The sequence below is a fragment of the Pleurodeles waltl genome, chromosome 3_2 (assembly GCF_031143425.1).
Source record: "Pleurodeles waltl isolate 20211129_DDA chromosome 3_2, aPleWal1.hap1.20221129, whole genome shotgun sequence".
Classification (NCBI taxonomy): domain Eukaryota; kingdom Metazoa; phylum Chordata; class Amphibia; order Caudata; family Salamandridae; genus Pleurodeles; species Pleurodeles waltl.
In genome coordinates, this window is record NC_090441.1 from 156,514,248 (window position 1) to 156,538,754 (window position 24,507).

The following is a 24,507-nucleotide window of genomic DNA, read 5'->3' on the forward strand; positions in this document are numbered from 1 at the left end:
AACTGGCAAGAGGACTACAACTCTGAGAAAGTATTGAGACCATCAACTACAACCCTGTGTCATTGGCCTGATACATACTTAAGCCTCTCAAGGAAAAACAAAGACGAGGGGGCGCAATACAATAAAACATTTGAACAGCATGTGCACAATTTACAAACCTTTCCATTACAAAGGTGCAAACCTCTGATATTGGTATTGCCCCTAGGCTCTTACTAACTATACATCAGCAATGAGATCAGCAATCTTTTGATTGGGTGCAACTTGGTAACTGGACGGTTTTGCACGTAAATATTTACAACAATATTCACAAGTCTTTCCTTTCAAACTTGTGCAGACTCCCTTATATTACAAAAGAGGAAACAAATTATTTTATAGAGAAATAACTATCTAATGTGCCCTAATACGGAAATTATTCACTTTGTGAGTTTCATGCTAGAGAAAGAACTAGAGACTGTTGCCGTTATTCAATGTAGACACACACTAGTAAATACAAATACATTTGTAATCTTACCCATCTAAAGGACTGTCAAGTGATGGGCAGCTGCCCGACCCAGAGTTTTCAGGACTACTTAATGACAACGGATCAAGCATCTGTAGGGAAAAAACAAAATGACTTGATGACAAAGTATAGTAAGGTTGTTGCGAATGCATGCATTTGATTTTACCAAAATCACGGTACACTGGAATTTGCTTTTGAGCTGGTGGCCCCTTTCACTAATGACAAAGGAGAGATGCGCAGTACTGATTACAGTATGCGTTACTTTGTTCTGCTTTTTCACTCTTCAGTAAGCTTCCTTGGGGTTCCACACTAAACATCTCCCAAGTACTATATACACAGCTAATATCACAAGTTCCTACTATAAGAACCAGAAAGGGGGGGTTGAGGTGTCTGTGGGGTGGGGGGGGGTTCGGGGAGGCGAGGGAGTGATCAAAAGGTACAATGGGGGATGGGGTGGGAGTGCTCTAGAGGTCAAAAGGTACAATCCGTATAATGCTCATAGGCAGCAGCAGCCATGCTGGATGAAAACTTGTCTGCATATTGCCTCTATTAGTTCCTTTTCGAGTGGCTGTGGTTTCCATTTATCTGGTAATGTAGCTTGCTTTTGCAGGAGACCCGAGGAAGCTGTTGCAGGATTTTATGCTGTGGAGCTGGAGACAAGATCCCTGTGAGAGATCGAGAAGGGGATTGTCCTGCGCCACCTTTTGGCTATCCAGGAGGTCCTCTGAATATGGCACTGGCCTGAACCAGCAGTTGTCACATGCTTGATTTACGCCAGGCCACTGATTGCTGCGGTGCGAAAGAGTGCACCGCTCCTTGAAGCTAGACCTGGCCATAGCTGGTGCTGTGCTATAGGGGACATCTGAAATGCTTTATCCAGCCCCTGTTTTTAGCATCTGAATTCACTGCGTACAGCACTACAAAACATAGTGCGAGCCTGCATTGTCACTTTCTGGCCTTGTTACATGAACCTGGATCTGTGAGCAGATATGGAAGAACTGATCAGATTGTGGGTGCATGAGTGGGCTTGAACTCATGCTGGCCTGCAAGCGGTAATTTGCTGTACTATGGCAGATCTGTAGATCTCCTGGACACCTACAGGTCTGCTCATGCCCTATGGATGGCGGGAACTATGCGGTCAATATGGCAAGGGTGAGAGAAGGTCCTGTGAATACTTCATATTGCTGAAACAACATGCTACATGTTGGAATGTTGATCCTGGAAGCAAGTGAGTGTGTCCTTTATGGTAAGGATAGATGCCTGTGCCAAGGCCCTCTTCTGCTGACCCATGTTGTGGGGTCCTTGCGGATGCGACTGTGGGGTGGGGTGGTCCTACTTGTCATCTAGGATCTTGGGCCCCACCATTGACAAACTCAATCAGTCTTGAATGCTCCTATCCCTTTGTGGCAAAAACGTTATACTAGGCAAGAATTACTATAAGCCAACAAAGCTGCAGTTTGAGTCCTGTTCCATGAAGAAAATGTGAACACCAACGTTTGGGGGCTGAGAAAGTTGCTAAGGGCCTGATGGCACAAGAAGATTACCAGGGCATGAGGTCACTACTTAAAGAAATGCAGCACAGCTTAGTATCAGTTTATGGCAAGATTGATTCAGTTACCACCACAGTGGATCTCATGAATTGTAAAACAGACAAGCAAGATGTTATAAAGTAACATCATCTTTGGATGGTCACCATCGGTTTTTCATGTTTTTTGGGACTCACCTGCAGGTAATTTTCAACTGTAACACACATTGTATTTGCTCTGAACCCTTGAACAAAGTCGAAAGTAGCTTAAAACCCCCCCTCTCTCTTGCGCTCAATCCCCCTGCTGCTGCCCCATGGTCCCTCCCCCCCTTTTTCACGCCGTTTTCTGCTCCCACCTGCCAGCTGTCCTCATCCTCCCCACGCCCATCTGCGACCCGAACGCAACCAGTGCCAGGACCCCTGGTCCTGCCACCCACGCCTCTACACAGCAGATAAACTCTTCGCACTCAACCCAGGACGCAACAACAACTGCAAGCAAGCAGCTCCAGGCTTCACAACCCACTCACAACAACTCACTGAACCCAAAACCCCTGAAGTGCATCCTCCTCAACATCCGCTGCCTCCATAAACATGTCACTGAAATCTGGGACCTTCGACAGCATCACCCCGGACGTCACATTCCTCACAGAGACCTGGTCCAACAACACCTATGGCCCAGACATTGCCATCCCCCAGGGGTACAAAATCTCCCGGAAAGATTGCCCCCTTGGGGGAGGGACAGGGACAATCACCATCATCCACAGGTCCAACCTCCACCTGAACACACACTCTGAAGACTCCAAAGAAGCCACTAACCACTCCAGCCATCGCATAGAAACTGGACAAGAATAAGAGACGATCAGCTTACCGCCGCCCTCTCCATCGCCGCACCCACCATCGCACGCAATGATGACCCAAACACCGCAGCACACATCTTCCACAAGTGGATCACCGCCTGTGCCAACACCATAGCCCCCTCAAAAAGAACAACACCCACACAAAGAGAGCCAGCTGGTTCAACCCCGAACTCCGGGGTTGCCCACAGCAACTTCAAAGCCGCCACCACCGCACACCACCAACTCATCAGAAACACCAGAAAGACGGCTATCCAAGACAGGATCTTCTCACAAGCACACAACAGCAAAGAACTCTTCAACATCATCAAGGAGTTCGCCCAACAGCGAGACAACGGACATCCCACCCTCACAGGACCTATGTGACAGACTCAACATATACTTGCACCACAAAATCAAGACCATCTACGACAGTTTCAACAAGGACAACCCATGTGCCAAACCCCCCCCCAGTCCAACCACCAACAAACACACAATCTCCACCTGGACACCCCTCTCCACCGAAGATACACTGAAAACCATACACTTCGGGGCCCTCATGGACCCATGTCCCCATCACGTCTTCAACAGAGCTGCAGACACCATCGCCCCAAGCTCTGCCTCACCATCAACCGCTCACTAGCTGCCGCCACCTCCTCAAGAAACCCTCGGCTGACCCAACTGACCTCACAAACTTCAGCCCCATCTCTCGACTTCCATTTCCTGAGAAAGTCATAGAAAAAGCAGCCACCAGCCAACTCACCAAATTTTTAGAAAGCCACAACATCCTCGACATCTCCCAATCCAGATTCAGGTCAAACCACAGCACCAAAACGGTCCTCCTGTCCGCAAAAGATGACATCTGCTCCCTACTGGACAAGGGAGAGACGGCGGCACTCATCTTACTTGACCTCTCGGCAGCGCTCGACACAGTCTCCCATCACACCCTGATAAGAAGACTCCACGAAGCCGGCCTTAGAGACAGGGCCCTTGACTGGATCCAATCTTTCCTCTCCGGCAGAACACGAGTGAGACTCGCACCCTTCCTTGCAGAAGCCACACCCACCACCTGCGGAGTGCCCCAAGGATCCTTCTTCAGGCCCACGGCGTTCAACGTCTACATGGCCCGCTAGCCACCATCGTCAGAATGTACGGAATATACAATCTCCACCCTTGGAAACCTACCCACACCCACCAGACAAGCACGCAACCTTGGTATCATCCTGGACTTGACCTCAGCATGAACCATCAGATCAACTCAGTCTTCTCCAGATGCTTCTGCACCCTCCACCTCCTACACAAGACCTTCAAATGGATCCCCCTTGAGCACAGAATGACCGTCACACACGCCCTCACGAGCAGCAGACTGGACTACGGCAACGCACTGTACGCCGGAATCAACAAAAAACTCACCCGCAAATTATCCAGAACGCCACAGCTGCCAGATTGATCCTCGACCTACCCCGACACTGCCACATCTCACAACACCTATGCACACTGCACTGGCTCACCATTGAGAAAAGAATCGCTTTCAAAATCCTCACCTACCCACACAAAGCCCTCCACAACCTTAACCAGTGACTCAACTTCCACGTACCCCACAGGACCCTACACTCAGCCCAGCTCTCTCTCGCAGAAGTACCCCGCATCAGAAAACCCAGAACAAAAGGACGCTCCTTCTCCTACCTCACCGCCACAACCTGGAACGCCCTACCCAGCCATATCAGACAAACCACCTCCCTCCCCAGTTTCACAAAGGAAGTGAGGATAATGCTTTTTTATCCACCTCTGGTACATGCAACACCCTCCCCCCCATCTAGCGCCTTGAGACCCTAACGGGTGAGTAGCTGTGGTCTATAAACTATGTTTGATTCGAACATTATGTGTAAAACAAGCACATTTTAATGTCACACATGTGCTGAAGCCCAACATTGTGCCATCCACTTTGTGATCGTGAAAACATGATACAGGTCTTGAATTTAGGCTCAGTCTTCTGCAGCCTACCAGCTCTCATGCCTGCAGACAGACCTGTAAAAATAAACCCATTTACAGACCTAAAATCACATTTCTAAGCGCAAAATAAGTCACTCCTAAAACTGCCTGGTTGTCCATAAGTATGGGAGAATAGCGCCTGGAAAGAAAACATTCATAAATTACTACTAGCAGGTACCTACAATGACACTAAAATATATTTTTGCTGCATTGAGTTTAGCTGTTTCCAAAGGAAAGACTGGCTGAATAGATCACTATTTCTTGCATTATCTGGTATGAAAGAACTGCAGAAATCGTTCAAGAACTTTTTCTGCTTTTAAAAATCCATCTCAATAGAAGCAGCGGCTGGTACCTATAAAACGGTGGGGCAGGTAGCGGAGCGACGCCGAAAAGATTCACCCATGCTGGCTGCATGGCTCTCCTCCTCGGAGTACAAACAACCAGATCAGGTTTTGTACCCTGACAACTTCTAAACGAGACAGCTATTTTTGAGCTTTATAATTCGACTTTTAACACAAAAACTAATGACTAAAAAAGAATCCACACACACTTTTCTGAGTACCGAACAAGTAGAAGCACCATTTTTAGTTAGTGACCATTCACCTATTATCTGGTTATTACGTGATATTATTGCTCTACCAGTAACTTTTCATATTTATGACTGCAACAATATAAATCATTAGGCTTTTATGAAACAATGGACAAATCACATCTGTCCATTTGTGGAGGTTTCCTTTTTCCTACATGTGCTTGAGTGAAGAAGAGCATCTATTTATTAGTACACACAGCTGTAAAAACAGCACTCGCTTCTGTGTGATATTATTTCTTGCAGGGAACTTGTAGCGCTTTGATGCAAGGGTTAAGTTGTGTTTTATCAGTTATATCTACTACATCTATCCCTATGGACCATGAATTACTGTACAATTGTTCCAATTTGATGCTAACTAATGTTACTTGTTGTGGTTTGAAACCAGGCCAACTGGACAATTTACTTACCTTCGCTAACACCTTATCTGGCAGAGACAATAGCCAGTTGCAGATTCCTTACCTTAGAATTTCCCCCAGGCGTCAGTCTGGATCCAGAGATTTTTCTTGAGCAGTACCCCTGCGTGCCATTAGGTGGCGTCGATCCGCTCCACGTCCCCCATTGGCAGCATCCATACAGCATATGACATCATGGGTCCTATATAGGCACCACCCCGGCGCACTGACGTCACTTTCTTTTTATGAGTTTCCACACCAGAAGCGCAGCGCCATAAAGAACACTGACCACTGGTGTGTCAAAACTAAGGGGTGATACCCCGAATCCAGTCCCAGGATGCTTGTTTCTGGTCCAGGGAGGACCTGGCCTGGCAGTTTGGGTTGGACTGTTCCCATGGGGAGCAGGGTCAAGACTGATTTGCATATGGCTGGGTCCGAAACGGAATGGCATGGTGAGCAAAAAAACTGATGGGTTAAACCCAGATCTGTGACTGGGGGTGAATGTTTGATTTGTTCTGCATTCTGTCCATCAACTGTTCTTTTTGCAACTATCCCGGACAGACATGCCACATGCCAGCGCATTGATAGTAGTTTTTACTCTGGTGGAATGAGCTCATAGACCTTCTTGAGGCTGCTCCTTAGCAGTGTATTGCTGATCCAAATACAGAGAACAATACATCGGGAAATGGTCTGTTTTTTGCACTGTCTTGCCATTCTTTGACATGGAGAACTGGTCATCCACTCAATCTTCTTTGGAGCGATCTACATAAAAGTTCCAAACAACTGAGTCTCTATTCCTCCTTAGAGGGTTGCAGTGGTGCAAAAAATGTCAGAAGGGTGACAGCCTGTCCAATATGAAATGGAGTGACCATCTTTGGCAGATGGGAAACTGGGGTCGTCAACACAAACTTATCTGGGAAGACTTGTGTACTTTGGGAGCCTGTAGCTCACCGACATGCCTAGCTGATGTAATGGCAATGAGAAAGACTGTTTTTAGCATCAAAAGTCTTAACTGAACATAAGTGCAGCCCACATCAAAAAAGCAAGAAGTACATTCAAGTCACATTGTGGCATCAGAAAAGGTTTTTGCGAAACATACAATGCAAAGCTTTCGAAAATGTAATCAGAACCAGTGATTTAAATAAAGAAGGCTGATCCAGCAACAGGAAAATAAAGTCTAAACAACCGACAAACCACTTTCAACACTGACCAAAGCAAGTCCTTACTGGGTCAGGGACAAACCCAACAACAAAACACCAGACAATTTAATTTTCCACTGGATCAATTTGACGGAGGGACGCTGGGCCGCAAACATGACATCAACAACCTCAGGCAGCAGCTCAAATGAAGACAACTGTTGCCACTGAATCCCGAAGCATGGAGATGCAGATTTCCCAGGCTCGGGTGCAGCACCTGCAATGCTGCTGTGATAGAAGACCTTCCCGAAGCAGAAGACTGATCAGAGGACAAATCTTTATCCTAAGGAGTTCTGGGTACCAGACTCTCCTGACCCAGTCTGGGGCTATTACAATGACTTGGGCCCTGCCATTATTGACTTCCTTCCTTCAGAGCTTCGGTGCAACAGAGGCAGTGGTGGGAGGGCATCCAGGAGTCTCAAGTTCAAGTTTAGGCGGAATGCATCCCTGAGAGAGAGCTTTTGTGAAAACTCCAAAGAGCTGACATTGCAAGTTCTTAATATTTCAAACCTCTGTAGACACTTCAAGGTCTTCGGCAGGACAAGGGAATGGTAGCAAACCTGTCAGAAAATATACAACTTCTGCATGATGTCCCGCGGAGTCAGGACCCCAACAAACCTTCAGATTGGAGAACACCTAGTTTCCAATAAAACTGACGATGCCAAATGATTGGTGTAAAACCAGCTATTCATGCACCAGTACGTATGATTCATGTCTGCTGATGCAATGTCAGGAGACTAGGTGTTCTCCAATATGAAGACCCGATAAAGTATCTACAGGGGGTCGATAACGCTGATGCAATAAACTGCTGAATGTCCTTAATTGTGGATTTATGTACACTACACTCATTAAGTGAGTTCTGTACGGTTACAACTATATTACCAAGCAGTTGACAGTTTTTAATTTCCTGTTAGTGTCACATGTGCACTATTAATCACCCTTGTCACAATTCACCCGCACTGTGCCTCTTTTTCAAAGTATCTCTATGTAATGTATTCTTGTATCATAGTAAAAAAATAATAATACAATGATATAAATATAACTGTATGTGTATTTGTATGTGTATTTGTTCCCTCGAGGTTGTTTTGTTAGGCCTGTGGCACTCTCTAAGATAACCATTATTTCACACTATGGATCTATCAACCAGGTTCCCAGCAATATAGGGCTGCCCCTTATTTGGTCTGCAATGCATACAGAACGCCTCTGCAGGCCTCATCCTGGACATCCCCCGCCCCTGCCACATCACAGCCCACCTGAAAGACCTACACTGGCTCCCCGTCAACAAGAGAATCACGTTCAAACTCCTCACCCACGCTCACAAGGCACTGCACAACACCGGACCAGAATACCTCAACAGACGACTCTCCTTCTGCAACCCAACCCGACCCGACAGCTTTGCTTTGCCGACCTTGCCCTCGCCACCGTCCCACGCATCCACAGAACGACCGATGGTGGCAGATCAGTCTCCCACCTCACCGCCAAGACGTGGAACACTCTTCCCACCCACCTGCGTCATACACAGGACCTACATAACTTCAGGAGACATCAAGACATGGCTGTTCCAGAAGTAGCAGTCCCCCCTCCCCTCAGTGCCTTGAGACCCTCACGGGTGAGTAGTGTGCTTTACAAATACTCTGACTGATTGATTGATTGATTTGGTTTCTGTCTTCCTGGAAGTAATGGGTGTAACACCCAGCTCCTACTTCCAGTGCTGGAATGCTATTACTGGCTCGCTAGGCCAAGATGGCCTGCACTTCCTGCTGCAAGGTGGACATGTGGTCCTCCATCAATCACCCCAATGGTGGTGGAAGGTGCAAAGGGGTGAAAAGAAAGGAAAAGGCATAGTCCATGACAATTTGGAATACTTACTTGTCTGAAGGCATGGCTTGCCACCCTTAGAGGAAAGATCTGACCATGCCCAACATGGTGGCTGCGTGCTGGGAAGGAAACACTCAAATCGGTTTTGCGACTGCAATTGCTGGAAGGGAGGAGGACTGAGCTGCATGCTGTCCCTGATGCCCTAGACACTGTCTTTGCAAGCCATGACCTCAGTCACGAAAAGGCTGGATGGCCTGCTGGGCTAGCGGAGGGGTTTGTTCGCAAAATAAAAAACCCAAACAATATCCGGTGGAACTGTCCACTGGGGGCAGACAGACCCAAGAAGCGTGCTGTGCACTTGCTTTCCTTAAACTGTTCCATTGCTTAATCAGCTTTTTAGCAAAAGGTGCAAGAGCCATTGAATGGCTCATCAAAGGTGCCTGGACATCCCCGGTAAAGCCCATAGACCTCATACTTTTGTGGCGCTTAAGTGCCATTTTTTCCCACTTCCCAACCTAAACAATCTGTTGTGTCCAAGCCACAGCCAATCCCAAGCTTTGCTGTGTCAAATCCATCCTGAATACCCTGTGTGATGGATGGCCGCAGATCGAGATTGCTGGCAACATTTGAGCCGCTGTCTCATTGGGAATGTGAACAGCGACCTGAGGCAGCTAGTGTTGACAGACTTGAGAGCAAGGTTTGCAGATGAGAACATATGCTTCCTAAACGTTTCAATACGCTTTGATTCATGATCCACTGGAATGGAAGGCATTGGGATCAACCTTACTTGTGGATACCTGCACCACTAAGCTCTGGTGTGGGATGCTGTGTGACAAAGTCAGGGTTGCCTGGTGTTGGTCGATGCCACTGGGCTACCTACCTACTAACTGTGGTTCCGAAAACTGTTTCACCCAAGATGGTATCCATGAGGGCGTCATTAAATGGTAACAGATTTCTAGGCAAGGTATCAGAAGGGTGGCTGGTTGACGGCACTCTGGTAAAAACAGGGTGTGGTATCGTTACCAGTTGTGCTGGATTCCCCGAATTGGAAAAGCACAATGGGATGTAAATCCTCCTCCGTTGTAGGTGCAAAGGGAACAGTGCTGTAGGTGGCATCTGAACTAAAGTAGGCATGGTGCTGAACTCAAAGCAAGGTTGAGGGGTACACACGGCATCAAGGGCAGACCCACTCACGGAAGACTGACATAAGCTCCCTCCAGATCCTTGAGGCAGAAAAGCGCACCAGAGGGAACCAGTGAAGTGCTAAAAATGTGCAGCATTGCCTCCCTAAAGGCCTCTACTTGCATAAATGCTGCTAAAAGACAAAGAAATTCGGGGTGCATTGGAACTAGACTCAGGATTGGCTCTGGAGAAGATTGGGAGCAAGACCAGATGGCAAGTTAATGTCCTCTCAGGAGCTAGAAAATGGTGGGAACAGGCCTATTCCCAATTCAATGTCTTATGCTTCTTCTTGGACTTACCTGAAGACTACAACCATGATGGCGATCTGCTGTGGGACCTTCCTTTCCAGCTTCAACCAGGTCATGGCATGGTTTCTTCTGATGTTTGGCAATATACAGTTTTGCTGAGCAGTCCCATATGGACTTCCAATTCATCTGGGCACACTAGTAACAGTTCCTGGAATCGTGCTCCAACCACAGTCATCATACACACATACTTTTGAGGGTCTGTCATTGGCACCTGCTTGCGACAGTGATATTTTCCTATGTACATGGGAACATTTTGAGAAAAGGGTCTTGAAAAGACTAGGGATCAACGTCTAAAGGTGCGTAAAGAAAGGAACAGACATCAGCAGGCATGGGAGGCGCTTGTAAGAGCCACCTGCTCATCATGTTCAGAGCAAAAAAATCGTTGGCGCACAGCCAAGCAACGCCACCTACCAGTGCACAGCAGAAGATCCTGCCTGACACCTGGGGAATTTCCACAAGGTGAGGAATCTGCAGTTAGAAGTATTAATTGGAATAGTTAATTTGCTACGTACAGTGCAAGCCCTATGGCTTGTTTCTGTTATGGCATTAAATTTGTCATTCAGTTTTATGTAACAATATGGCAATAGGATAATGAGGACATATGAATCCATCCAAAAAAACTAGGTACATCTGATTCATTTGCATACTATTCTCACAAAGTGGACCAAGGTACAATTAATCCAGCAGGGTTATTCTATTAAACATGAGTCAGTTGGAAATGACTAAACTACATTATACCAAAATTGATCCCTACAGAATTTAGCTGCAGCTTTTTTTTATTTTTTATTGTGCAGTTCACACTAGGCTGCCTCTGCTTCTGAATAGTTCACAAATGGATTACAAGACTGGCACTGCCATCTGAAAATCTGATCAACCAAAATAAAAATTGACAGTTGAAGAAAAGAAAAAAGATAGCAAAATTTACTTGGTCCACGCTCTCTGGAATGAACTCGCCCTCGCTGGTGATGCTAGTGAAAGATCCATTTCGAACAACCTGGTGCTGCGCATCTGGAATGTAGCCAGGGGGTGGGGAACTGCGGTCTCTAGTCTGAATACCTAGAAAAAATTGTGCAAAAACAAACAAAACTCTTGAGCTGTTACAAGTCTGAACTCAGTGTTTAACACACGCTCTCATTTTGAACACCAGTTCGAGAAATACAAGCAGAACCAATGCTATGCTCTAAAAAGAATTGGAAAAAGGAGGCCTCTTGGAGCTATATCCTGAGATATGAAACAAATTAGCATATTCCAACGATTTCCAGGAGTTAAAAGGGCAACATAGATCTTCATAGTTCCTCTTATATTAGCTCATACTCTAACAATCACTCCCTACTACACTGACAGAAAAAAATGTTAATTAAAGGCACACTTTAATAGGGTAATTGTGTTATGAAGAGTAGCCCTACAGTTACAAATAATCCCATGCAGTCTACCATGCTTCAGTCATTTTTATTTAACAGTTTTGTATGGCACTCCTGCACTATGAAACAAATAGGGCACTTTACTACAGATCAAACAACAAATACATATCAGTAAACAGATATGAGAAAGGAGGTAAGAGTAACATAATAACATTCTATTTCAGGGAGTGTGTCCAAAATAAACGATCTGAAGTGCCACCTTAATAACATAAGATGAAGTATGATTCTTACATCTGCAGGCAATAAGTTCCAGAAAGTAGCTGCTCTTCTTTAAATGGATTATTTTTAGGCCCGAGGCCCTCAGAATTTAGTTCCTACTTCTCAGACCCTTTTCTCTCCAATAGATGTAGAGGAAAAGTGGCAAGATTTGATGGATTCTTCAGGTCAGGAGCTTTGTAGGTTAGTTATGCAATTCTAAATGTCATTCTTGCTTCCACTGTCAGCCAAAATAAACTGGAAAGGATTAGATTGTCAGAGGCTCTGGTATAAATACTGGCCAATCTCCGCTCCACAATTGAATGATGCCTTTGGTGATGATGGTGACAATTCTTTGGGCACTTTCCTCTACAAATTAAGCTAAACTTCTTCCAAAGGAAGCCATTTTTTAGGCTTTTGGCAGCAAACTGGATTATTGGAATTAACTCAAACATTCAAGGTATTTCTAAAAGAAATCCACAATTCTTCACCTTAAGATTTTCTATTGTTTTAGAACTACAGTAACTACTATTGATCTTCCATACACATACGCATTAAGGTTCTAATTCAAGTCTATGCATCTCTTCAGAGGTAATTGTGCTAACTGATGCTTGACAATTAAAATACTAATTTGTTTAACGGATGGAGCTTTTTGACCTCTAGTTTGACAAAGAACAAGTTACTTACCTTCGGTACCGATTTATCTGGAAGAGACATTCTATTCTTCACCTTAGAATTTCCCCCAGGCGTCAGTCTGGATCAGGAGATTTTTCTTCATGCAGTACCCTTGCATGCCATTAGAAGGCGTCAGTCGACTCGGTCTGTCGTTGGCATCGTGGTCGTCGGATATGATGCCGCAGGCCCTATATAGGCGCCACCCCGGCGCGCTGTCAGTTTCTTTTCACAACTTTCAACACCAGAAGTGCGGAGCTATGAAGACCGCGGACTCTGGTGCAGCAAAACTTGGGCCCTATATGGGGAGTCCCTGTTCCTAGAAATCAGTTTGCAGAGCGAGGAGGATGGGTGGGTCGGTAAGGAATCTGCAACTAGAATAGGTCTCTACCAGATTATTCATTAGCAAAGGTAAGTCATTAGTTCATCGGATAGAGACTTCTAGTTGCAGATTCCTTACCTCTTAAAAGATACACAAGCAATACCATCCCAGGGGGTGGGTCTGAGAACCAAGATCGTACTAGGAAGTCCTGCAGGACAAAACTGGCAAAGTACCTGTCCTTACAGACCTGACTGTCCAGGCAGTAGTGTTTAGTAAAAGTGTGGAAGGACACCCACGTTGCTGCCTGGCAGATGTCCAGAACTTGAATTGTGTGTGCTAACGCAGTGGTTGCAGCAGCTGCTCTGGTAGAATGAGTATGCAAGCCCTGTGGGGTTAGTTCTTAGCCAATGCGTAGCACATTTTAATGCAGAGAACCACCCATCTGGAGATGGTTCTATTATGCACTGCCAGACCTTTCTTAGCACCCACAGAGCCCAACAAAGAGTGGATTGTCTACCCTGAACTCTTTTGTACAATCAAGACAGAACGCCAATGCTCTTTTTGGGTCCAGATGGTGGAGTCTCTCCTGGGGGCGCAAAAAAAGTAGGCAAGGTGATCGATTGGCCTACATGAAAGGGCGTGACCACTTCAGGCAGTAAAGAAGCCCTAGTGCGAAGCACTACCTTGCGAGGGTGAATAGAGATAAAGGTGGCTTCAAAGAAAAAGCCTGCATCTCACTCACTCACTCTGGGCAGAGGTGATAGCTATAAGGAAGGCTGTTTTCAAAGTAAGCAGGCGAAATGGACAGTTGTGAAGCGGCTCAAAAGGAGAACACACTAGATAGATAAGAACTAAGTTCAAATCCCATTGCGGCATTTACAAATGGAGCAGTAGGAAAGAGATAGGTAAGACCCTTGAGAAATCTTCCAACAACAGGAGATTTAAACAAGGAGGGTTGATCAGGCAGTCTTAGGAAAGCAGAGATGGCGCCAAATAACCCTCTATGATCCCCTGAGCAGAACCCTCCTGGGCCAGAGAAAGGACAATCAAAAGAACCTCAAAAAGAGGAGCAGAGAGGGGCTCAACAGAATTGTCTGCACACCATACCACAATTTGTTTCCATCTACAGGGGTATACCATTTTGGTGGAGGGACGCCTGGCTGCCAAGATAACAGTGCAGACTTCGGGCGGAAGGTCAAAAGCTGTCAACTGCCGCCGCTCAATTTACACCCAAGATGGCGGACACTGGACAGGTTTGGGTGAAGAACCGTCCACTGCTGCTGCAAGAGAAAACCTTTCCGAAGGGCCCGTCTGATCGGAGGACTGGCCGGAACCATCGGGGATATGCCCTGATGTTCCAGCCATGTTTAGGAGCGGAGAGCCTCCTGACAAAGGATCCACAACCCCACTCTGCCCTGTTTTTGCAGTGTCACATGGCTGTGGTGTTGTCCGTGAACACCTGCATCACTTTCCCTTTGAGCGAGGGAAGGAATACTTTCAACACTAGTCTGAGCGCCCTGAGCTCCAAAAGGTTGATATTGAGCTCGGACTCTGCCAGAGACCAGATGCTTTCGATTTCTGCCTCTTCCATGTGGCCACCCCATCCCAGGTGTGATGCATCTGTCACTACAGTTGCCTCTGGCTTAGGAAGGGAGAGGAATCTGCCTCTGACCCAATCGCGCCTTGAAAGCCACCAGTGCAGTTCTTGAGCAGTCCCCTCCGAGATCTGGACCATGTGTAGGAAAGTACCATCTTGCCTGGCATGTTACCCCCATATTTCTGTATTTCTGTATATATGTTGTTTTAGTCTATGTGTCACTGGGACCCTGCCAGGCAGGGCCCCAGTGCTCATAAGTATGTGCCCTGTATGTGTTCCCTGTGTGATGACTAACTGTCTCACTGAGGCTCTGCTAACCAGAACCTCAGTGGTTATGCTCTCTCTGCTTTCCAAATTTGTCACTAACAGGCTAGTGACCAATTTCACCAATTCACATTGGCATACTGGTACACCCATATAATTCCTTAGTATATGGTACGGAGGTACCCAGGGTATTGGGGCTCCAGGAGATCCCTATGGGCTGCAGCATTTCTTTTGCCACCCATGGAGAGCTCGGACAATTCTTACACAGGCCTGCCAGTGCAGCCTGAGTGAATTAACGTCCACGTTATTTCACAGCCATTTACCACTGCACTTAAGTAACTTATAAGTCACCTATATGTCTAACCTTCACCTGGTGAAGGTTGGGTGCAAAGTTACTTAGTGTGTGGGCACCCTGGCACTAGCCAAGGTGCCTCCACATCGTTCAGGGCAAATTCCCCGGACTTTGTGAGTGCGGGGACACCATTACACGTGTGCACTGTACATAGGTCACTCCCTATGTACAGCGTCACAATGGTAACTCCAAACATGGCCATGTAACATGTCTAAGATCATGGAATTGTCACCCCAATGCCATTCTGGCATTGGGGTGACAATTCCATGATCCCCCGGGTCTCTAGCACAGATCCCGGGTACTGCCAAACTGCCTTTCCGGGGTCTCCAATGCAGCTGCTGCCAACCCCTCAGACAGGTTTCTGCCCTCCTGGGGTCCAGGCAGCCCTGGCCCAGGAAGGCAGAACAAAGGACTTCCTCTGAGAGAGGGTGTAACACCCTCTCCCTTTGGAAATAGGTGTGAAGGCTGGGGAGTAGTAGCCTCCCCCAGCCTCTAGAAATGCTTTGATGGGCACAGATGGTGCCCATCTCTGCATAAGCCAGTCTACACCGGTTCAGGGATCCCCAAGCACTGCTCTGGCGTGAAACTGGACAAAGGAAAGGGGAGTGACCACTCCCCTGACCTGCACCTCCCAGGGGAGGTGCCCAGAGCTCCTCCAGTGTGTCCCAGACCTCTGCCATCTTGGAAACAGAGGTGTCTGTGGCACACTGGACTGCTCTGAGTGGCCAGTGCCAGCAGGTGACATCAGAGGCTCCTTCTGATAGGCTCTTACCTCTCTTGGTAGCCAATCCTCCTTCCTAGGTAGCCAAACCTCCTTTTATGGCTATTTAGGGTCTCTGCTTTGGGGATATCACCAGATAACGAATGCAAGAGCTCATCAGAGTTCCTCTGCATCTCCCTCTTCACCTTCTGCCAAAGGATCGACCGCTGACTGCTCAGGACGCCTGCAAAACCGCAACAAAGTAGCAAGACGACTACCAGCAACCTTGTATCGCTTCATCCTGCCGGCTTTATCGACTGTTTCCAGGTGGTGCATGCACTGGGGGTAGCCTGCCTCCTTTCTGCACCAGGAGCTCTGAAGAAATCTCCCGTGGGTCGACGGAATCTTCCCCCTGCAACCGCAGGCAACAAAAGACTGCATCACCGGTCCTCTGGGTCCCCTCTCAGCACGACGAGCGTGGTCCCTGGAACTCAGCAACTCTGTCCAAGTGACTCCCACAGTCCAGTGACTCTTCAGTCCAAGTTTGGTGGAGGTAAGTCCTTGCCTCCCCACTCTAGACTGCATTGCTGGGTACCGCGTCATTTGCAGCTGCTCCGGCTCCTGTGCACTCTTCCAGGATTTCCTTCGTGCACAGCCAAGCCTGGGTCCCCGACACTCTAACCTGCAGTGCACAACCTTCTGAGTTGTCCTCCGGCGTCGTGGGACTCCCTTTTGTGACTTCGGGTGGACTCCGGTTCACTTTTCTTCTAAGTGCCTGTTCAGGTACTTCTGCGGGTGCTGCCTGCTTCTGTGAGAGCTCCCTGGCTTGCTGGGCGCCCCCTCTGTCTCCTCATCCAAGTGGCGACATCCTGGTCCCTCCTGGGCCACAGCAGCATCCAAAAACCCTAACTGCGACCCTTGCAGCTAGCAAGGCTTGTTTGCGGTCTTTCTGCGTGGGAACACCTCTGCAAGCTTCTTCACGACGTGGGACATCCATCCTCCAAAGGGGAAGTTCCTAGTCCTCTTCGTTCTTGCAGAACACAAAGCTTCTTCCAACAGGTTGCAGCTTCCTTGCACCCTCAGCTGGCATTTCTTGGGCTCCTGCCCACTCTCGACACTGACGCGACTCATGGACTTGGTCCCCTTGTCTTACAGGTACTCCGGTCCGGAAATCCACTGTTGTGGCATCGCTGGTGTTTGTTCTCCTTGCAGAATCCCCCTATTACGACTTCTGTGCTCTCTGGGGGTAGTAGGTGCACTTTACACCTACCTTTCAGGGTCTTGGGGTGGGCTATTTTTCTAACCCTCACTGTTTTCTTACAGTCCCAGCGACCCTCTACAAGCTCACATAGGTTTGGGGTCCATTCGTGGTTCGCATTCCACTTTTGGAGTATATGGTTTGTGTTGCCCCTATACCTATGTGCTCCTATTGCAATCTACTGTAACTTTACATTGCTTGCATTTCTTCCTTTTGCTATTATCTGCATAATTTTGGTTTGTGTACATATATCTTGTGTATATATCTTATCCTCTTACTGATGGTACTCACTGAGATACTTTTGGCATATTGTCATAAAAATAAAGTACCTTTATTTTTAGTATATCTGTGTATTGTGTTTTCTTATGATATTGTGCATATGACACCAGTGGTATAGTAGGAGCTTTACATGTCTCCTAGTTCAGCCTAAGCTGCTTTGCCATAGCTACCTTCTATCAGCCTAAGCTGCTAGAAACACCTCTTCTACATTAATAAGGGATAACTGGACCTGGCACAAGGTGTAAGTACCTCTGGTACCCACTACAAGCCAGGCCAGCCTCCTACACCATGTCAGAGAGTTGCCCGTGAAGCTGCGCCTACTGGAACTTCAGGTCCCACTGCAGAGCCCGCATATGCCATCTGGGATGATTCACTAGCCGGATGCAGGAGGCCATGTGGCCCAGAAGCCTCAGTCATTCTCACCAAAATCCATGATAAGGGGCTGAAACATCAGTATCATACCCTGAATATCCTTGACTAGCCACACGGGAGGACAGATCCGAAAATGCACTTTGTCCAGAACAGCTCTGATGAAAGGGAGCATCTGAGAGGGAGTAGTGTGTGACTTCGGCACATTTATAGTGACCCCCAGCGAATGCAGGAGGTCTGCCCTAGTCTGAAGGTGGGACGACAGCCTGGGGCCAGCTCGCCTTCAACACCCAGTCATCGAGGTAGGGGAAGACAGAAACCCCTAACCTGCGCAGAGGAGCTGTGACCACCGCCATCACTTTGGTGAACACCAGAGGGGTGATGGTAAGGCCAAAGTGGAGCACGATGAATTGAAAATGCTCATGCCCTACCACAAACCACAAGTAACGTCTGTGGGCAGGCAGGACGAGAATATGGAAGTAAGTGTCATGTAAGTCCATCGCTACCATCCAGTCTTCAGGGTCTATGGCAGATAGTACCTGAACCAGAATGAGCATTTTAAACTCCTCCTTCCTGAAGGAGAGATTGAGGGACCAGCAGTCGAGGATAGGGTGAAGTTGCTTGTCCTTTCTGGGCACCAGAAAGTAGCAGGAATAACCACCACAACCTACTATTGGCACAGGGACCCTCTCTATGGTACTCTTAGCCAAGAGAGCCATAACCTCCTCCCAGAGAAGTGCCAGGTGATCCTCCGTTATCCGATCGTAGGAAGGTGGCATGGCGAGAAGGGTAGTCTAGAAGGAGAGGGAGTAGCCACTTCGAACTGTAGGAAGCTGCCATGGTGTGTGTTGGACACCTATGGTGTTTGCACCTTATACCAGGTCCAGACAACCCCTATTAGTGAGTGAGACAGTGTCTAGGAAGCCAGGGCTCTCTAGTGATAGCTGTGGTGAGCAGCCAAAACTAATCTAGGAGGAGTGTAAAGCACTTACAATACCACAATATAAATATGTATTTATATTAGGAATAAGCATATAGAAACATCAAGCTTTGGCAAATAATAGCAGAGGCTCTATGGAGGGAGGGGGGCAAACCATATACTAAAATACTGGACTGCAAAGTTAGGACTCCCACCCAAGGATGTGGAATAGTTAGAGGGGAGCTGGGAGAGCTCTGAATCCCAAGAAGTGAGTATCTAGGTGACCCCCCCCCTCAGCAACCAGGAGAGCAGAGGTAAGTTACCTGGTCTTCCCAAAGACTAACAAGAGGACTTGGAAAAGGAAGATTGCAAGAACAGGGCCAGTCCGGTGAAACCAAGCTGTGGATTCCAGAAAACGACAACCTGAAAAAGAAGGAGACAGAGTCCAGTCCACGCAGGAGTGCCTAGGCGGGGCAGGAGCCACTACCCACCCTTCTGTGGATGAAGATCCGGGTCGACAAGGGAAGATGAAGATCAGATGTGGAGCCCAGTAGCTGCTGAGAGGTCCTTTGAGTTGGGCAGATGATGTCCCACGTCGCAGATAGTCAGTGGTCAGGAGGACCACCAACAAGCCTTGGCAAATGCAAATCTGGGCCAAAGAGGATTTGCAGAGAAGAAGAGGACTAGCAAGTTCCAGGGGACTTGACCCTTGAAATGGAGTCCGGGCTGACTCTCAGCAATCAGGAGAGCCAGCAGAAGCAGTTGCAGTCCCCACAGGCAACACATTGGCAGAAGGCACAGTAAGTTTCAGTGAGGGCCAGTCAGCACACTTGGAGAGGAGTCCCACGTCACTGGACCACCAGAGGAGAGACATCCCTTGCAAGGATGAAGTGCTGGAGGCCAGGGCTACTTGGAGCCTGAACATCCCTTGGAGTAGGAGTCAACAAGCCTTGGTTGCTGCAAGAGTCGCGATGCACAGGCGTACTGTCCTGCAAGGAAAGGCAAGAGCTCACCGTCTCCCAAGTTGGACAGCAGGAAAAGAGGACCACAGGGATCCCTCAGATCCACCACCTGTGTTGGAGATCCTTCCTGAAGCTAGATGGCAGAAGATCCCGGCAGCCGGTCGCTGTTGCCTTGGGTGCCTGCGGATGCAGAGGAGTGACTCCTTCACTCCAAGGGAGATTGCTTCTTGGTTCTTTGGTGCAGCTGAAGTCTTGCCGACCCCAGAGTATGCACAGCCATGGAAATGCTGCAATTACTAGAAGAGGCCGAAGAAACACTATTGCAAAGCGAGGTTGTCTCGGGAGTTGCAGGCTTGTTTAGTTCCTCTGAAGTCCAGCAGCGGTTTTGGTGGCTAGGAGCAGAAGAGGTCTATGCAGAGGAGTCCTGGTGGAGTCTTCCATGCCGAATCTGGGGACCCACCCGAAAGGTAGGTCCTTAAACAGCACTAAGAGGGGGCTTGGTCACTCTGCAGGGTGATCACCTATCAGAGGGGGTCAATGACATCAGATATCTGTCCTGACCAACCAGATGCTCCCAGGGGCCTGTGCACATTTTGTTTCAAAGATGGCAGAATCAAGGGGCCATCTGGAGCTCTGGGCACCATCCGTGGGATGGTGATGGACAGGGAAGTGGTCACTCCCCTTTCCTTTGTGTGCTTTCGTGCCAGAGCAGGAACCGGGGGGGGCTGGGCTGGTGCAAACCAGATTATGCAAGAAGGGCACCAAATGTGCCCTTCAAAGCAAGCCGTTGGCGCTGGGAGGCTGCCCCTTCCCAGCCTTGTAAAACCTATTTCCAAAGGAGAGGGTGTTGCCTCCCCCTCCCACAGGAAATCCTTTGTTCTGCCTTCCGCTTGAGCTGATCAAGCAGCAGGAGGGCAGAAACCGGTCTGAGTTTGGGCTGTTCACAGCAGCGTGGGCTGTCTGCAGCAGCAGCGTGGGCTGTCCGCAAACCCTCAAAGACTGATAGAAGCAATACTGGGGGTCCTCTAAGGAGCCCCAGAATGCATGGAATCATGCCACCAATACTGGCATTAGTATTGGGGTATGATTCCAACATGTTTGCTACCACACATGCCTAGGTTCGGTGTTACCATTATGTAGCTGGACCACAGGTAGCGACCTATGGCCAGTACATGGGTAAAATGGCTTTCCCTCACTTACAAAGTCCAGTGCATTGGAATTGGAGTTCAGAGGCACCTCTGCTCAAGCAGGGGCGCCCTCAAACACAGGAACCTACACCCTGCCGTCTGGGCTAGGAGGGCCTACCAAAGGGGTGACTTACAGTAGCCTGGTGTAGTGACCAGCAGCGAAAGGGTGAAAGCACCTTTTCATGCAGGCTACAATGGCAGGCCTGCAGACATAGTTTGCATGGGCTCCCATGGGTGGCATAATACATGCTGTAGCCCATGGAGGACCCCTGGTGTACCAATGCCCTGGGTGCCTAAGTACCATATACTAGGGACTTACAGGGGTACACCAGTATGCCAATTGTGGGGAGTAAAGGGTACCAAAGGAACCAAATTTAGACGAGAGGGCACAATCGCTGGGGTTCTGGTTAGGATCCCAGTGAAAACAGTCTAAACACACTGATAAACCGACAAAAAGTGGGGGTAACCATGCCAAAAAAGTGACTTTCCTACACAGACTATTTGCAAAACTTACCTGTCTGACGTGATGGTGCTCCAGCGGGGCAGGTGATGGCGAATCCTGCCACCGACAGGTCCCTGGTGGGGAAGCGCCAGTCTGCGAGGGGGCATTTTTTTTTTGGGGAAGGGTGGAAGAGAACTGGCTAGACCACTGACTCCTAGATCCAAACTAATGCTGGATCCCACGTCCCCGGAGACACACACGCTGAGCAGCATGCACAGCGCAGTGGCTGTCAGGGAACTGACGTGGTTGAGCGTCCCTTCAGTAGCCACCAATGGGGGGAAAAGCAGACTGATGGGGGCAAATGGCAGCAGCGAGGCCAGGGGACCGGGCCGTAGTCCAGTACTCCATAAAGTGCTCAAGCTCAGAGTCTGTTTTATCCCCGAAGAGACAGATGCCATCAAAGGGCATGTCCATCAGAGTAGATTGAACATACCCTGAAAAGCCAGATGTCCGTAAACAGATGCGGCGCCTCAAGGCCACCGTCAAAGCAACCGATCTAACCAGAGTTGTTCGTATCCAGGCCACATTATGAACTTGGCTGTGTCTCTCCAATCGGCAACGGCCTGGGAGAGGATGGCATGGGCCTCCTCTGGGACATGTGGCAGCACTTGTGCAACCGTGTCCCATAAAGTATGGGTTTAACAGCCTGAAAGGGATGCAGTCTTCACAGACCGCAGTGCCAGGCAGGAGGAAGGTAACTGCTTCTTCCCAAGAGGGTCCAGCCTCTTTGATTCCCTATCTGGGGAAGCAGAAGGGAACGTGCCATGGGATGTTGAGGCTTGGATAACCAACCTCTCAGGGGTGGGGTGTTGGGTCAGGAAAGACAGATTGTTAGGTGCAGGCCTATGGCAGCGGGCTATTGCCCTATTAACAGGAGCCCCTGTGCTGGGTTTGGACCAGGTCCCCAGCAGGACATCCGTGAGAGCTTCACTGAAGGACAAAAGAGGTTCTGATGTGGAAGCCCCCGGATGAAGCAGCTCAGTCAGGAGGTTGGTCCTGACAGCCACCAAAGGCAGCTCGAGGCCCAAGACCTCGACTGCTCACAACACCACCATGGGGTAGGAAGCACCCTCCTCCGTAGCCAGGTTAGGGGGAGAAAGCATTCCAGCACCAGGGGAGGTACCCAGACCACTGGTTTTCCCCAGTGCCTGAGCCCAGTCCATAGGATCTTCAAACTAGAATTCTAAAGGGTCCAGCGACTCCTCCATACACTCATCGAAGTCGTACCAATAGAAATAAGGGTCAACATTCATTCTAGAGACCAAAGCCACAGCCGAAGTCAGAATCTGTTTTGAGCGACACTGCTCTGGGTCTGAGTCGGCAATGAGTATGTAATCAAAGCCCCCCGGGCACTGTTGACGTTGGGAGCGTCAATGCCAGAACAGGTATCGGGAAAGGTTGCAAGGGTACGACCGACGCTGGTCCAGATCCAGAAGCAGATCCTTGGGTGCCCCTCAGAGCCAAGGCCAAAGCTGCCGGCATGGAACCTGAAGGAGTCCCCTCAGACCCTGAGGAGCCCGAAGGCGCCCACCAGTGTCGAACTGCCCAAAGATGAGGCACATGGCCTCGCAAAATTCTTGTAAATGGGTGGCTCCCGGAAACTCAGGGAGGCGCGGAGCCGACCCAGAAACTGGCTCCGAAGACTGAGGCCTGGAGCAAGGACGCTCCTTGTCCCATGTCGTCCGACCAACAGGGTGAAGTCGAAGAACACTTGTTTCTTCAACTTCTTATTTGAATGACCCGACGATTTGGAGTGGGACGAGAAGGAGAGGCGGTGGCTCTACGATTGGTCTCGGGACCGTCCTTTCAACAAGACCGTGAGCACTGCAGAGCAGGCACTGGCCCAAAAAGCACCACAAGCACACCAGGTGCGGATCCGTCACAGACATCATGCGATGACAGGAGTCGCAGGGCTTGAAGTGGGTGTTGCGAGACGACATCTCGACGCACAATAAGTTAAAAAAACGTTGACAAAAAGTTGAAAGGCCAGTCAAAAAGTGATTGTAGGGTAGCTCTTCTCTGGATCTGCGCATTGGCTGAGGGAGAAAGTAAAGAACTGACATCAGTGCGCCATGGTGGCCACTATATATGACCCACGACGTCATATCCGGCGACCACAACACCAACAACGGACACGGAGTCGCAACACCTAATGGAGCTCAAGGGTACAGCTCGAAGAAAAATCTCTGGATCCAGACTGACGCCTGGGGGAAACTCTGAGGTAAGGTATCTGCAACTAGAAGTCTCTATCAGATTAATGAACAGTTCAGATTTAAAATGGGGAATCAAATCTTTGCCTATGACATTTTTGACAGCATTTTAGGAGGCATCTCTCTTTTCACCTTTCAGACACTGACATCTGCTTTAGTATTGCATGTCATTCATAGAGGTACAGGAAAAGGGAACAACTTCTAGAATTTTTTTTTTTCCCAGAAAAAGATATAAGTGTCAAAGCTGCCAAACTTGACAAGATGTATTGAATACTGACAGCAAAAATGCATCCAACCTTTTCCCAAATGTTGTCTCTGAATTACTGCGTGGGTTTTCTCGTCAGTTTCCTAAGCAACTGCTCCAGTGCACAGTTGCTACTAGAGGTTCCTATTTTCAGGACTTGGCCAAGATACTATCAGAAAGTGTTTCTGCAGAAGGGTTCCACCTCTAATGTGCAGAAGGTCTTTAATCATGTTAAATTGCATCCTGATTAATATAATGTCAATACTGGACAAATATTCTTCCTGGGCCAGTACAATCACATTCATTATATGCCACAAGAGTGGAGACAAAAAACTTCTCAGTCTCGTTTTTCAAGACTTAGCTGGAAAATCAAATTTTACATTTACTTCCCAAAAAGACCGAGCTTGTCGGGAACTGGATGGAAGATACACAGCTTTTAGTACCCACATTTTTAATCCACATTTTTAATCCTAAGAGGTACATGCGGAAAATCCAATTATTTAACGCCTGTTACAAAGAAAAACCCAGTAAGTTTATTAAAGAAAGCTGTTGCATCCCTTGCTTTATACAATGCACGGTATCTGGGATGCTTAGGTGACCGGGGAAAGGCAAGAGACCACTGTATAATGAGGAATCTAGAATGTTATTTAAGGTGTATGACAGTTGAAGGATTTCAAGGAAGCTGTGCTGGTGGATGGACTGTTTTTTCATTAAAGAACC

The 24,507-nt window shown here is 48.3% G+C and overlaps 1 protein-coding gene across 1 annotated transcript in view; it reads right to left on the reverse strand.

Annotated features, from left to right (window-relative positions):
• MAP3K2 (mitogen-activated protein kinase kinase kinase 2) overlaps positions 1–24,507 on the reverse strand; it is a 269,545-nt gene that overhangs the window by 78,935 nt on the left and 166,103 nt on the right. Inside the window, exons 8-9 of the mRNA XM_069227045.1 lie at positions 11,260–11,390; positions 512–591 (exon numbers count right to left, since the gene is read on the reverse strand). Of these exons, the coding sequence (XP_069083146.1) occupies positions 512–591; positions 11,260–11,390 (211 nt within the window). The remainder of the gene's footprint in view (positions 1–511; positions 592–11,259; positions 11,391–24,507) is intronic.